Source organism: Topomyia yanbarensis, chromosome 3, assembly GCF_030247195.1.
Source record: "Topomyia yanbarensis strain Yona2022 chromosome 3, ASM3024719v1, whole genome shotgun sequence".
Lineage (NCBI taxonomy): Eukaryota > Metazoa > Arthropoda > Insecta > Diptera > Culicidae > Topomyia > Topomyia yanbarensis.
This window is the reverse complement of record NC_080672.1, coordinates 275,734,638-275,751,807: the sequence shown is the minus strand read 5'-3', so window position 1 is coordinate 275,751,807 and position 17,170 is coordinate 275,734,638. Positions and strand designations below refer to the sequence as shown.

The window sequence follows — 17,170 nt, the reverse complement described above, 5'->3', positions numbered from 1 at the left end:
TATTGAAAATTTTGCAGATGTGTATTTAGGATCGCAAGGTAAAAATTGAGCAGCTTCACTGTTAGAGAAGCACTTATCTTGATCAAAACAGGTTTTTCGTGTTTCTTTATTCAAATAATTATAAGGCAAAACGGTTTTGCAACCCTATAATCGCTAGAAATAGTTAGGCATGAAAGTGTTAATTTTATCCATATTCATTTTATTTGTTTCATTAATTTCATTTGTTTATTGTGTTATTGATATTATTCATTTTATTAATTTCATTATTTTTTTATTTTTTTCCATTTGATATATTTTATTCAAAGTCTTCATTTTAAATTTATTACTTCTGTTCAGTCTTTCTTTTACTCATTTCATTCAATTTGTTAGTATGAAATAATTTAATTTGTTCTATGATTTTATATTTTTTTTATTTTGTCTATTTTTCATTTGAGCTCTACTAATTTGATAATTTGATTTTTAATAGTTTTATGAATTTGGTAACTATTTTAATTTTTACTTTATTATTTGTTTAATTTTATTTGTTATATAGATTTTCTATAATTTATTAAGTCTGTTCGAGGTTTTATTCGTGCAGGACTCGAAACTGTGTATATCTCACCTCTAGTTGGGTGCCAACTTCGCGTGAGTCCTGCAAACTAAAGAATGATCCAACAGAAACATCTCAACTCACTGCTAGGTGGATTAAATTGTCTTATTACGAACCAAGTCTATTTATGAACACCCGGTTTGGTTCGCGAATGAAGGTTCCAGTGTATTGTATTGATGTTCTACGTGCTACTTCCATGTTTCGCTTTAATTATGGCTACTAAATTCCATTCAATTTTCGAGTTATAACCGGTTTGATGTCAAAATGCTCGGTGAATGGTTTTGCATTTTTTCGTAAAGTATATTTGTGCCTATTTGCTACTCCAGCATACTTCAACTGTTGAATTGGTTGCAAAGCATATTGTTTTGTTCCTTTTAATGGAGAAGGTTGATGAAATAAATTAATTCTTTCAAAATAACTATGATTGTAGTACTAAGAAGAGGATTCATAATTTTAACTGAATTTATTTGTTTCAAACGAGTTCTTCCGGTGTTAATGTTGGCTGCAGCGGTGCTTAACGGTTGGCCAGAGAGAAAGACTGTTTCCTCCTCCTAGCGACTGTGATGTCGAATTGTCGAATTTCTTTGCGACGGTAAAAAAATCCGGAAGGCACCGCAATGTGCTTCCCAGACTTGCCGCTTTCCTGCCTGCTTCATTCTACTTCTACTGTTAGCTGTGGTAGAGGTAAATCCTTGTGCGGCTTGTCCTCCCCAGCGAGAGTGGCCGGTGCTTTAGGATTTTTTGTTGTTAACTGTGATAGTGAAATTCCACACCTATCTAAATCGAGAAAACGGTTAACAAACGCGAAAAAAATACAGCTGAAAAAACTCCAAGCAGTGGTATGCATTATGCTTTGCCAAAACAAAGCACTACACGGTGAATGTGAGTCAATTTTGGTAATTGATGCCTCGACGAGTTACAAAAAGAATGAAAAAGAATTTTACTAGTCTCATTCAAACTATGCAAGTAGGTCTGATTTCAACGTATACACGTACTTCCATAAAAGCTTATATCAGTCAGTAAAAATCGCCGGGTGAAAGCCTCGTCAAAGGCAGGCTTGTTATTTGCTCACACAATGAGCCACAAAGAGCGAAACACACCGATTAAAAATAGAGCAGCACAAAAACACTGCGATGTGCAGAACGACCGCACAAAGAGAAACATGAAAACGAAAAAGAGTAAGATCTGTGCACCAAGAGCTGCACAATTTCGTTCAAAGAGTCGCCTTGAAGAGCCACTTTTTTGTGCCTCCCCTCACTGGAAAGCAGGTAGGAAAGCGATTCAAACTACAATTCAGATAAAGTTTGATCGATAGAACGTTTTAAAAATGTTTTTTGGTTGCCTTCTCTACTAACGTGCGCGTGGGACCAAGATACACACTAAACAGCCTCTTTATTTGTACTCTTTGTGGCGTGCAGCCATGGAGTAGAATACACGTGTGGGAGCAACGCGTATCGGAGTGAAGAGGTTTATTGCGAAAGAGAAGAGCGGTGGTTCGCATGAAAAGTGCAAAGAGCGTTTGTTATTCTTCTCTTTATTTGCTCTGAGGTGCACAACATCCCTGGTCAAAGGTGGCAACCGTAAGTAAGAAATTACAAATTTCGTGAATTCAGCGAACCATTTCACGCATACGGTTGATGGTAAGTGTAATAACACCGTAAGATATTGTGAAATTTAAAGGCGTTATTGTTTATTTTTCATCTGACCTGTACTGGTCCGAGTCGAGTATTAGGCAATATTCTATACTTGCAATATACAGGACGTTGAGAATTAATGGGAAATTCTTGAATTAAGCAGAAAAAAATCAAATCCCATCAGGCACGTAAATTCGCCAAACGACACGTTCATAATTCAACTGAAAAACAAATTAAATAAACCAGAAAAAAATATTTCTCCTTGAGAGCCCAAAAAACCCATCAGCTTACTACTCGAGCATGAGACACGTAGTAATTGGTTTCACACTTCATTTGCATTTTTTTCAGATATGCGTTTTCGGCACGATAGCAAACATCCTGAACATCATCGTCCTGACACGGAAAGAGATGAGCAAAATTCCCATCAATCGGATTCTGAAGTGGCTCTCGGTGACCGACATGTTTGTCATGATCGAATACATCCCCTTCGCGTTTTACATGTACTCCATACTGCCAGGTGAGTAGGCGGCCATTTGACGATGGTAATATGGCTCTAATCGCCAAGTAATTTAACCTTGAAAGAAAATATATGAAAGAGCAGCGATTGTGATGTTATTATCTCGATATATTCCTCCATAACCGACACTTGTGGAAGAATGGTTACTATCTCGTATGGATGCTTCTTTCATAGAGTAGTTTATATCCCTATGACCTTAACTGACGTGCAAAGGTGGGAGTAAGGATATTTATTTGCAAACTATATGTCTATTATTGTTTTTACATTCATTGATGATGTTCTTCCGTTTTGCGCGATTAAGAATTTTATATGATGCTTGCTAATCAGACACTTCAATCACAGAGAACAGACGTCCATCTTCAGCATTCAACTTGTGTAAAATCTCTAACGGTTTCGAAGGCAGTTGGGATATCCAAACCAGGTGCGCTACTGTCGTCATGTTTTTTTGTGGCTGAATTCGACAGAATTGACAGCGGTTATTCCTCTACCCAGTCAAGCTAGTCCGGAACCGGTTCGGACTTCCAGCATGAATTCCAGCTCAAATGCATCAACCGATAGAGTCGCAATCGGTTGTTTTCTTTGAGCAAGATTCCATACTGAATCCATTCAGGATCTCGAACCGGTTCCGGAATGGATTTGGGGGATAGGTTGGTGTGGCGGCGCTAGTGTTTATCGTATATTAATTCAAATGTTTACACACGTTTTTTAAATATTTTTGTTCGATCATGGATGTCTGTTCTCTGTGCTTCAATTGTTTGTAATGCTTGTAGAATAATAATGGCAATTAACTTCAGAATAGCTCTTTTGAAACTTCTGTGTATATTGTTGTTTGGCACCTTTAAAAAATGTCAAACTAACTTAGCACGTTGACTTCATGAAATGATACTGTTATCAGTCACTTGTACGTTTCAGATAACTCAAGGATCGTAGGAATAGAAGTGGGGGCGTTTTGCCCTGGTATACTCTCTTGCCCTACTTCGTTTCCTTTTACACTGGAGTGTTGTTTCACAGTATTATGAACGCGTTGACATTAATACATTTTTCAGATTAGTGATTAATTAGTAGAGTTGTAGTTGAATCAATGCACAGCGGTCCGAATCCAGAATTTAGGATGACAAAAACATTTGTGACTAAACTACTGGTTCTAGAGATTTCATGTCTTCGGAACAAATAATCTGTGTCAATTGGGGCATCTTTTGAGATGGGTGCTATTAGGGTGGTCCTTATTGTTTGTACGATCTGAAAATTATTTTCGAAATAAGAAGAGATAGAATAATGAAGTGTTCCGCAAAATTGTATTACAACCTTTTTCAAGCAACTTTGCTGAGGACTTCATATTTGTAACTTTAATGGTTTTAATTTTACAGCTATTAAAATGTTGTGTGATAGGGTATCCCTAACAAAATCAGTTTTTTCGTTATAACTTTTTAAATAATTTTTTTCCATCAATGGCGTCTTCACAAAACTTTTAGAGCTTATTAAGACGAATATTATTTACCTAGACATATTTGAGATAGCTCATTTAGTTCAAAAGTTATGAGCATTTTTAGCAAAAAAACACAACCTTTTCAAATGTTGATATCTTAAAATGGAGCAAGTGAAATTGATCTCTTATTTTTGCATTCGAAAGATAACAATTGATAGTATGTTTTATGAAAAAATCTCAGAGGTCATTTTTGTTTAACTCATTTTATTTTAGTTTGAATATTGAGAATATTACTACTATTTGTAGCATTAAAAGTAAAACGGTCAGTGTAACCTAGCAACTATTTTTAAAATAAGATCATATAGATAAACAACATCCCAAATAAAACCTCTCGAGTGTGGCGAAGGGCCCGCTGAGTTGTTTCCGATTTATTTCGTTCCGCCTGAGCCGCGGAAAACCTTTCCAGCACTACGTCATAATGTGGCGAAGAGTCCGCTGAATTATTATTTTAGTCACAGCCTTAGTAGAATCCATTTGAGAATCGGAAAACCTTCCCAGCACCCTGCTTAAGTGCGGCGAAAGGCCCATGCATGCTGTTAATTTGGCACGAGTAATCAAGATCTGGGTAGCATCTGGAAGAGCTAGAAATCTGGAACATTATGTGGCCTATTTTTCAACAAGATCATAGAGTCCGAAGTAAGCAGCAATTTTTTTAATACATCTTCAATATTGGCAAATTTTCTTGAATGGTTTTCTCGAAACTTGCCGATAGACTTATTCCTCGTTTCTAATGCCTCAGTGAAAAGGCTTTAGAAACGAGGAATAAGTCTATCCGCAAGTTTCGAGAAAACCATAGAAATACAAAGAGTAGAATAGGGTCAAACAGGTACGGGTGTACAATAAGTATAGGGCAGTATCCTTGCAATGTTATTGCAGAGGTAGCTCGTGTTGCGTGAATTAGATACACGGTAGAGAGCATGAAGTAGCTGTATTAGTTACGACGTCGTTTATGTTTTCGCGTGTTGTTCTGCGGAAACGAATTGTCTTTCGTCCTCAGTACATTACATTTAATCAACGTAAAAAACATCAAGTGAGTTGTTTCTTACGTAAAAATTGATGTTGAACAAGAGTATTGTGTTGGTTATATTTTTGTTTTAGAAAAAGATTCGGACATCAACATTGAACATACGCTACCAACAGGAAGAAAAGCATGCTTGACGATAGACTAACCAAGTACCAAAAGTTTATGGAGATGGAGATAGAGGATCCAACCGTACTCGTGATCGTAAATCATTCTCGTTGCTTCCAAATAGCCTGCAAAAACTTGGGCGTTTATTTTTGCTTTGCTATTGATAACGGCGAGAATGATACGCAATCGTTCCAATAAATCTGCATTCAAACCCGTGATCTCACAAACTCCATTCAGCAAAAACTTTTCTTGTCGCGTTGCCATCATTGGAATTGCCTCAACTGGGTAATGGCTCATTAATTCGAAGGCTCGATCTTTTCTTTAACGATTTGTCGTCTTTCCAACACGCCACTTTGGTGTTTCCTTCTCAAAACGTCGTCATCGACCACCGATTCTTAACATTTCCTTTCGATCATGCCCATATGATCCTGCCTAGCTCTAGCTTTCCGTTCTAAGTTTACGAATGAATAACTTTAGAATACCTATCTGTTTTTCGATTGTAACATCTTTCGTTTCTCTTATTCATAAATTTTCCGAAAATAGCTAACAAAGTTGATACTGTAAATTGAAATATGTGTGACTAGGATGGCTAGCCAAACATCACACTACGTTCTCCGCCGTTCAGATGGATTGATACACGACTACATTAGAAACAACAACTCAGTGGACCCTTTGTCACACTCGGGCAGTTTTATTTGAGATTTTGTTTATCTATCTGATCTTATTTTAAAAATAGTTGCTAGGTTACACTGACCGTTTTACTTTTAATGCTACAAATAGTAGTAATATTCTCAATATTCAAACTAAAATAAAATGAGTTAAACAAAAATGACCTCTTAGATTTTTTCATAAAACATACTATCAATTGTGGTCTTTCGAATGCAAAAAGAAGAAATCCATTTCACTTACTCCATTTTAAGATATCAACATTTGAAAAGGTTGTGTTTTTTTTACTAAAATTGCTCATAACTTTTGAACTAAATGAGCTATCTCAAATATGTCTAGGTAAATAATATTCGTCTTAATAAGCTCTAAAAGTTTTGTGAAGACGCCATTGACGAAAACAAATTATTTAAAAAGTTATAACGAAAAAACTGATTTTGTTAGGGATACCCTATCACACAACATTTTAATAGCTGTAAAACTAAAACCATTTAAGTTACAAATATGACGTCCTCAGCAAAGTTGCTTGAAAAAGGTTGTACTAAAATTTTGCGGAACACTTCATTGTTCTATCTCTTCTTATTTCGAAAATAATTTTCAGATCTTATAAACAATAAGGACCACCCTAATGTCACCCACCTCAAAAGATGCCTCAATTGACACAGATTATTTGTAGTTTAGTCACAAATGTTTTTGTCATCCTAAATTCTGGATTCGGACCACTGTGCAATGATGGCTTGAACAAAAAAAGTGACTGCAAATTTTACCCCGTTTTGAAAAATTTCAAATGATTCTAAAAGTTGAAAGAATGGCCCTGAAACTGTATAAAAGGGAATTTCGAGATTTAAAAAAAAGAGCAATTATAATTATTTGGAAGAGTGAAAGCTGAAAAATCGGGTTTTGGAAAATACTACGAAATGAATTAAAATTGAAATGAAAAAATATTTCTGACGAGTAATACATGGGTAACACGCAACGCCACCGCTACAGCAGTTACTGTGCGCAAATTATACCTGCAAGCCGTTATTTGGAAAACTGTAAAAAATAGAAAATAAAAAGTAAAAATCAGCGTAAATGAGAACGAAATTTTTTTTACTTCAAAACTAAATTAAATTAATTGAATAAATGTACAAAAACGATTATATAATTGTTGCTTACGTAGTAAAACAACCAATATTCAAACTGGTATCGTCACGATTCACATTTCCCCTGACAGAACGAAATTTCACTAACGCAACCGTACACTGGACTACAAATGTACCCCACGCCAACTTTGACTCCTGATTCCACGAAACCCAAAAGTAAGCTGGCTTTATCACCTTTTCCTACTCTTATTAAGAACTCTAAATTGAAATAAGTCATTAATTAAGCACTCATTGTTAGAGGCCAAGTTGGGGGAAGATCAAGACAATTTAGTGTATACCTTGAAATGGCACACGTACCCTAACCTATTTTATGAAGCTGTAAAAGATTTCTGCGCCTCCGGGAGTCAACGCACCCAACCCCAACAGATCAAAAATGTAGGGGAGACCGGGGCTGGTTGGACGAGTTTTGCTATCGGAATATCTGCATTCATTCTGATTAGGGTTCGCAGTACCGACCCTTTTTGGCGAGAACCGGTACTACGGTACTGAAGCTCTCAGTACCGGTAGTACCGGTAAAGTACCGGTACTCGAATATTTTTTTTTTAAATTTGAAAAAAGTGTCAAAGTGAAATTGAATGCTCAAACCGAAAACCTTATTCTTACATGATTAATTTGTGCTGATCAAAAAAGCATGTTTATTGTTTTTAATTACTTCGGAATGGCATGACTCATTTCACAGAAGATATTTTTCGTATGAGGCACCTGCTTTTATTTCGAAATCAAGGCTACTTTGAAATCAATAACTGCTACGCGGTGCGACTTTCGTCGATTTCAACAGATGGTATATGTAAGAAACCCTATTAACAATAGTAAATCAAAGCGAGAATGGCAGTGGATCCATGCAGGTTGCTCGCATTTCCTCTCTTGCTTTTCTGTAAATTGGTTTCGACCTTTATGTCGTTTGCCTACTATTCTTTAATGCATACCAAGGCTCCTTGCTTTCCTGTAAACTATAGAGTTTTGCTGAATTTTCCGATCACAAGAAATAACAAATTGCCACATTTGAAGCAGTTCACCTAGTCTAAAATTGTTAGCTTCTAATTCGCTGTTCGTTCTTTTATAGATAAAGGTTTAAGAGCAAACCAATACAGACATGACATAGACCATAGTATTATTACGCGCCACCCAGTGAATAATGGAAAACAATCAGAAGGTTGCTAATAAAAAAGCATAGAAAAATTTTATGTCTCTAACGCTAGATGTGAATATTTTGAAATTTACTGTAAGATCGTTAAAATTTAATTTCGACAAAATAGTGCAGGAATTTAAACAAACCGTTCAGTACAACAAGAGCTAGTAATGTTTAACTTCTAGAACTATTATTATGATGGCCCCAGCGGATTTCCCCACAAAGGTGTTAACTCAACGATTTATTTAGGAGATATTTAATATAATTAAGTCATCTTGCAGTCATTTTTAAACAGGTCCACTAGAGAGTCCACACATTTTCCATGAAAATATTGTACGGTACCGAAAATACCGGTACTGGCTTTTGTTCAGTACCGGTATTACGGTACCAAAAATGGGTCGGTATTCCCGGGATTTTCGGTACCGGTATTACCGGTACCACAACCCTAATTCTGATTACACTTTTCGATAAACGGATTGTGCTGCCATGAAGATACATCCCTTGAGCACATATATATATATATATATATATATATATATATATATATATATATATATATATATATATATATATATATATATATATATATATATATATATATATATATATATATATATATATATATATATATATATATATATATATATATATATATATATATATATATATATATATATATATATATATATATATATATATATATATATATATATATATATATATATATATATATAAAGTTAGCATTTCACGAATATCAAAGTGCAGATTGCTCTAAGCTAAATTTACGACACGGCCAACCAGCCCCGCATAAAATATGACCAACCTACCCCAATCCATATTTTCAAGAAGAATCATGTTTTACAAAAACAAAAGTAAGGTTACATTGGAAACCTTTGTACTATTTTGTACTCACCAGCACCGGAAAAAGAACAAACCAGCTTCTGTACCAACGACAACAAAATACACATGAAATCACAACGACAATGGGCTACCTAATACCTCACCAAAATCACTATAGATGTCGCTACTGCATATAATAGCCTTTACATAAAAGATACTCGGCTAACTAGCCCCGGTTTTCTCTACATATTCAAATAAGGTGAATTAATTTACTTTTCCTTTATTTTTGCTTCCAGATCGCCAGGATTACCCTTTTTCGTGGGCTGTGTATCTAATGTTCCACATGCATTTCACCCAGATTCTTCACACCATCTCCATTCTACTGACAGTGACATTAGCCGTTTGGAGATATATTGCAATTAAGTAAGTTGATTTGACTGATTTCATTTTACATACGAAAAGGTGACTATTGCAATGTTTGCAATCGAATACAAACTATTTTATATTAATTAGGCTTACTTCCTGGAACATTCAAAGGCTCCAGTTATAGAACATGCGAAGTGAAAAAAGTAAATACAGCAAAGACCCGTTTTTATCAGGCCCCTTTGTTTATGTTAGGTTAACAGAATGGGGACAATGGCAAAACATATTTGTCTATTTCTTTTTAATAAACCGAAGCTCTAAAAACATTATTCTTTAATCCCTAGACATAACCTCATAATACTGGTTGGTCGATAAAATCGGGTCAAAAAACTGATAAAGGGCTGATAAAAACGGGTTTTCTATGTATCACCATGAACAATTTAGGGGAAGCTGTTCGTGGATTCTCCAGTTTTTCTTTATTAGAATGTAAAATATATTTGCGCCATCATTGGCAAGTGCGCTTACCAAATAGTAAGAAACACTTAAAGGGCACGTTCATTATACCGGAAATTTCTGTGAACAGTGTTGACGACTAGTATCGCATAATTTTGCTCATGGAAATACTTGATCTTTTTCCATGACACGCTATTGTGATGAATGATAAAAGCTCGCGATTTTACTCAAAAATGTTTTTTTTTTCAAACGTCTAAGAACTATGCTATATTTCAATCTAAGCATTTTTGGTAGTTTTGGTAGAAACCAATTCTTCTGCATTAAGAAGAAATTTAAGTATTTGGGCATGAAGGGAAAAACACCTACAACTAAATTAGTTATAGAGTTTGCGTTTCGATTTTCGTATCCTCAGAAACCGACACTAACTTAGTGACAAGAATGACGCTAGGTTCAAAGACGGAGACATAATTTGGGTTCTTGAGCAAACATCTGGTCAAGCGTGATGTTTAAGCTCACGAGAACAAATGAAGCCGAATCTTGCTTTGGCTTGGCAAGCCAATGTAATTAAGCACTATAGCATATTTATCGCTAAGGAGAATTGTTTTTCTTCATTTTTAGTGGTTTTATAACCTTAGGGTCATTCGCCTCTTTTTCGGGTTATAGAAACCTCTTTAGAAAAATATCTAACCCTACGTGCGGGATTATGAATTGAACACAGGTGAACTGCGTACAAGGTACCCGAGCAAACGAAAAGCTCATAATACCCCTATGGTCATGGGGTTTGACATGGGTGTTTGAAATAGCTTCAAATCATGAAAATACCATCACCATGGTCCGGTAGATCCCATATAAAATACCATATGTTGGTGTATTTATGGGTTATTGAGACCATTTTATGGTGTCTTGATGGTTGTGAATTTTGTTACGGACTATGTTTAAGTTCTTTTCAAAGGGCTATGTCGTGTTTGAACCCATGACTATTTGCTCGGGTAATCTATTTTTCTTTTTACATTTTAACGAAATTCAATTAGCTAGAGATTACTGGGTAGGGAAAGTTATGAAAATTTTGAGTCATAGTAATCAAATGAGAGCAAGAATGTGAAGTATACAGATTGGAAAACTAGAAGTGGCAGGATCATTAGAACAGGCTTAATATGCAACAGGCTTTTCTTTTGTCTTCTGTTGGTGGGGGTCGAGCTTAGGCAGCATAACTACGATTCATTCATGTCCACTAACATGCCATCTGCTAAAGACGGACTTGTCCCTCTTTACCGTGAGGACAGAGTTGGTGCATGCCTGTCCACAGAGGGGGGGGGGGGGCAAAAATCAAGGTTTTTTGCACCCGTGGTATATGAACTACTCCTAAATTGGAGCTGGACTAAGAATTTAATTGAACTATGTGTCGCAGTAATGTAAATTGTGGGATTATTTACGTTTCAGCAATTTAATGTTTAGCATTTCGCGTGACAAAACATGAGCTGGTTTGTATTCAGGTATTTTGAGTGTAGGAATATTTGATTTTAATGACCTTGAAGTTAGTTTTCAATTTTTTTTACCAAATAAAACAAATCCAACGACCAAATTCGAAATGAAACCTAAATATATTTGTAATTAATTAAAATGTGACCTGCTGGAGCGCTTGCCAAACTTCAAGAATTTCAACTTTACTAAAAGAAGTTTTGCCATTTGACAGATTTTCATTTTTCGGCTTTTCAGGGGCGGATCCAGGGAGAGGGTCTCCCCGAAAATATTCAACTTGTGTTGGGGTGATCCAAAAAAATCCTTGTGATGATGCAGAAAGTATTTGTATATTCTTCCAATCCCCATATAATAATGCCACAAATGAAAAATATTTTCTCTAAAATTCATTCCGAAATACTGAACATTGAACCAGTGACAGTGAATCTGAGGTTGCTCTTCGAAAACTTGTTTTGCGGTGTACATCATAAATCAACAACTATTAGACCAATTTTTCACAGGTAATGACAAGAGCCTTTTATTTATTGCTCCATTGCTTTGAATTTCGGAGCACTTTAAAACAGAAAACACGACATTCGTTAAAAAAGTTTACGTGTTATTGTAAAAATAATAATAATAATATTTTGTGAAAAGCTCCCGTCGTTTCCTGACAATTATGTCAAGAAGAACTGTGCAAAATTTCAGAACGATTGGTTAAGGAGAATTTGAGTTATGGTGCACGTCATAATTTTTCGAGGTGTCTCCTGACGATTCACTGTCACCCACACAATTTTCAAGATTTTGCAATGAAAATCTAGGAGAAAGTTGTTTAAGTTACATACCTCTTTATTTATCTGAAAGTGCAACATTGAGAATATTTTCTCAAATTTTCATCGTGATCCGATCAATAGATCGAAAGTTAGCGCGCTTTGAAGCGCGCCTCGTCTACCAAGAGCAGTGGTAACTTGATATTTGAAACTCGATTATCTCGAAATGTCGTTTTTTCCGAAAATGGCTTTTCCGTGATCACGATTGCCGAAAACTCAACCGATTTTCTTCAATTTGTTTTTAATTGTTCGTAATTTTCTTGTACATTAACGATTCCTTTTTATCTATAAATTCTTGTTTCATAGGTAAGAATTTTTTAATACAATTTTTAGAGCTTAAAACGTCGATTTTTTAGGGAAAACGTTCTCTAATTTAGGAAAAAATTATTATTTTTCAACTAATCGTTAGGCTATGAGGGATACTCCTATACTAATGGAATTTATTGAGTTTTGAGAGTTTAGTTGATCTATTGATCTGTCATCGTGATTACCGCAAAGTTATTAAATAAAGAAGGGTTTCGGGGAAATAGCCATAACTCCGCCAATTATCAATATATTTTTTTATGAACTAATACTTGTTTTTTTACTGAATTATGTGCTACCAAAATACTATTTTGATGTAATAAAATCATAGCTTTGTGCCTTTACTAAAGTCAAATTTGCTTGAAATTTTTCTCGCACCTTCTTAAATGAAGTTATTACCTATTAAGTATTGTGCAATGTTCATTTTAAAATCGATATTTGAGACTCCACACCCAGCCTGTTCCGAAATTTTTTCTTGATCCGCCTATCGGGCCCTTTACTTATATTCTCTGGTTTGAATTTTTTTAATGGCATCTGAATTTTTTTATTTAATTTAATATGATTATTCAAGAAAAGACACCTTTTCTAAAAGGTATTAGATATACTCGAACCATAATGATTTGCTTTGAAATGGTGTACACGTTTTCTAATTTATCTCAACTCCAGTATTCTCTTAATCCATTTAACTGTTATTTCTGTTAAACGCATTAGCTCTAATGGTAGGATGAAAATAATTGCGTTGGATTTGCTTTTAACCTGTACAAAAAATTTGTTCGGGATCAAAATATCGATTTCGGTTGGTTTCAATACTAGGCTGCTAAGATTATTTTCAACCATTCCCATCCCTCATTTTTCAGACGTCCGCACGGTTCGCTAGCTCTCTACGCCCAGACTAATTACACCTATGCGATCCTGTTCTGCTACATCCTGGCACCGATTCTGTGCATGCCCACGTATTTCGTCTTCACGATACGGCAGACGCCCGTGTTCGAGCATGACGCCTATGTGATGCTGTACCACCTGGATGCCGATGAAAATACCTCTGTTTACCGGTAAGTAGATTGGACATGCATACCTACATATAGGAGAGAGCAGGGCGAAAGCGCCCGGTGGGAAAATACGGATGCAACAAACGTAAATTTAAAAAATAGGGTGCTATTTAAATGTTCGGATAGTCAATAAAAAACTCTCAATTTTTTTGGCCTTAAATGATTCTAATTAAATGTATTATTTGTTAACCGTTGTATCACGTGTAATATCTGAATGAATCTTGGCGAATGTTCAGTGTAAATCTGACTCGACTACTGTTTTGCAGACAAGAAGTACGACAATCGATAAAGCGACCTCTCAAAGATCTCGGAGGAATTCTTGACGAACAAGTTACAAGTGTCTCGTAGTTTGGGATATATAATGAGAACTTTATAGATATTTACTTTTTAAAGTTTTTCAACTTGTTCGTTAATACTGCAATATTTCCCAATGGAACTCTCATTCCCTAAGCGGAGGTTAGCGAATTAGAATTGGACATCACAGATTTGTTCGTTTTGCCCTTGGTCTGCTGTCGTAGATCAACCGACACCAGTTGTCAGTTGCGAAAGTCGTGGGCTGCTAATTGGAATTGTTACATTGCAAGTACAATGGAATCTGCCACCTGCTATGATTAGACCTTTGGAACGATAATATCGAGTGCTCCACTTCGCGGTAAAAAATATGATCGAATGCTCTCGGCTGCAGTGACAATTTGTTTTAACTTCTAAGTAATTTGATTATTTTTTTTTTTTAATCAATTAGTAATTGACAAACTAAAATCATCTAAAAGTGTTCTTCGCAGTACGCATTTTTACGAATGACATTCTCAAAAATATTTTCCAAAAAATCTGAGGTTCATGAATTGGCCAGTTACACGGATGTTCCAGATCATCCGGAAGGTCAACATGTAGGAAAAAAACATACGTAGGTCGTAAGTACGAACTCGTTAAAATGAAAATTAAAGAAACGCTACAAAACACCTAGTTCTAAGACCAACTTTATGAATTGATTAGTTCAGCGAATGTTCCGATTTTTCCGGATGGTTATTATGGGACCAATAGGATCATTTTTTCACTCGGAACTATAAATTTATGCCAATTCAATGGGAACAAATGTCTTTGAAAAAACATCAGAATTCTAGAACTAGATTATTGAATAAGCCAGTTTTACGGATGTTACGGATTTTTCGGATGATTTTCACGTAGAACCCAGGGTCAGCAATTGAATCAGTGTATCGATATCGTTTTAGATGGGTTTTGATACAAGCATTTAACCCTTTCATGCCCAAGTTTTTTCTAGTGCATGCAGGGTTTCAAAATTATTTTTGCTTGAAAACGGTGCGGTCAAGAAACACAAAAAAACCTTTTTTCATAAAGATCGGTACTTCCCCTGCAGTGCTAGAAGCTGTTCAATTTTTACCTTCCATTGCTCAATGCAATTCTCTTAGAATATTAACAATAGTCCAATTACGTGGAAAACGTAGCCAAAGATAGTCTAAATTGATAAGTTTTATCAGTTTTCAATAATTTTGCAACATAACGAAGATATATGAAAAATTCATTTTTCGTCATCAACGCAAACTGTCCCTGGCGGCACTGCTCCATCGGAATCCAATCAGACTAATTACAATAACTTCAGTTCTAGAGCTGATCCTTATAACTTTTAATTCTCAAATGAAAGGCAATAGTCACATGTATTAGCCTTACTTGTTTTTGTGAGAAAATCTTGCCTCAATCAAAAGTTATAGCTGTTTAAAAACGTTGTTGTCCACAAACAACATGGGCATGTATGGGTTAAGAATATTACATAACTTTGGGATCAGCTTCATTGATTGACCTCATTGTCGCTTGTTCAGTATCATGAGAAATGCTATTTTACCGCCAGAATCGACATCTGAATCGAAATGCTGAACCTCCACGATCGGTCGTACCATGCTAAGACAAGTCCTAACAATAGGGGGCGTTTTTGTTCCAATTTTACGTCAGAATGGTTCAGCTCCTGATTGGTTGATTCTGACTTTTTGCACCGTACGCAATGTTACTGCAGGGATAGCGAAATGATGTCTGGAAATATTGCTATATTTATAGGAAAAGTAAAAATGACTAAATTGAACTGAAATTGTGCGGCAGAGTGAAACAAGTGTTTATCATGCATTTACCGTATACGTGGTTGATTACCTTTAACAAAAAATAAGACAGAAACCACAGTATAATCTAAACATATTCAGAAAATGGCTTCATCAAACCTTACTAAACACCCATGACATTGGAAAAACGATGCCCTTATTCAATATAGTGGATTCAATGAATAAGACTCCATTTTCATTAATAAAAATAGCAACACTGTTCCGAAGATTTCGGCAGGGTGAAAATGTGCGAAAAGAAAAATGCCGAAGGAAAAATAAGAAGGGGTTAAGTTGGTAAATCGATTGCCTTGTGCGCAGCGCACCTGGGTTCGAGTCCCGCACATAGGGTTAGAAATTTTTCATAAGAGATTTTTCTAGCCCGAAGAGGCGAATAACCTTAAGGTTAAAACTTCTATAATCGAAATAAAAAAAGAAGCCGATTGTCACGTCTTGTCTTGTCTTATCATGTACAAAACTGACGCATACATTCTCATTTTTGTTTTTTTGTGTTTATTATTAGTATTCTGCCAATAAACCTGTAATTTATGATGGCGGTTCTGCATACATTTATGCATGCAAAACATAACTCCATTCCAAGACGAATACAGGTGAGCACATTTTTTTATGTGTGAGTGCGGTTGTCATTTTTCTTCGATGAAACTGAAAAAACAAGAGGATAGAAGAAAAAAGCATAAACAAATGACGTAGTGGGCCTTTCTGTTGCCAAAAGTTTTGTATCGGACAGGTAATAGTTATTTTTAATCGGTATTTTCGAGATAAAAAGTGTACCTAAGTGTTTGAATCGGTAGATACGAGGTAAAGCTCGGCCTTTTCTCACTCAAAGAATCATGATGCTCGTTCGAATCTTTACTTCAAGGGGTTCTGGACGCCATGCTTAATTTTGAAAGTATAAAACTAGTTCACTCAAAATTGTCAAATGTTCCTACCTTTCTTTCTCTTCATCTTTACCCCATTCAGCACCTATTTCCACTGGCCAACCTGGTCAGAAACGATAATATTTACCAGAAACTGAACATTGAAACTCTAACAAACAATTTAACAACAAGTTCCTACATGGCTGACAATCTGTTTTAAAACTGAGTTCGAAATCCGTTTTTTGTACAGCCCTTCAGGAATGTCCGACAATTCTGAACTCTATCGAAAATCGTTGCCCTCCATTAAATAGGAAAAGTTAAGTAAATCAAAACTTCTAGGTGCAAAACTTAAAACATAAAGGTTTTGAAAATTCATTTTGGGTCATATTGACCACAACACCAAAAGAAAGTCAAATATATTAAAAAGTTACAATAGAATTTAGATTTAGGTGAGCTGCGTACAAGGCAATCGACTTACCAACTAAATATACCTGCCCGCATTTGTAAAATGGAATCGTTGCTTTGTATTGGGTTGCATTGTGACGATGATTTTGGCGGATTGCACACTAACTTCATCATGTTAGGCTTAGGAAATGGACATCTCA

General features: G+C 35.5%; 1 protein-coding gene across 3 annotated transcripts in view; it reads left to right on the top strand.

Moving 5' to 3' along the window:
* Window positions 1–17,170, top strand: part of LOC131690904 (G-protein coupled receptor dmsr-1) — a 623,822-nt gene that overhangs the window by 600,222 nt on the left and 6,430 nt on the right. For all 3 annotated transcript variants that reach the window (XM_058976981.1, XM_058976982.1, XM_058976983.1), the window contains 3 exons: window positions 2,572–2,740; window positions 9,429–9,555; window positions 13,394–13,588. In XM_058976981.1, the coding sequence (XP_058832964.1) occupies window positions 2,572–2,740; window positions 9,429–9,555; window positions 13,394–13,588 (491 nt within the window). The remainder of the gene's footprint in view (window positions 1–2,571; window positions 2,741–9,428; window positions 9,556–13,393; window positions 13,589–17,170) is intronic.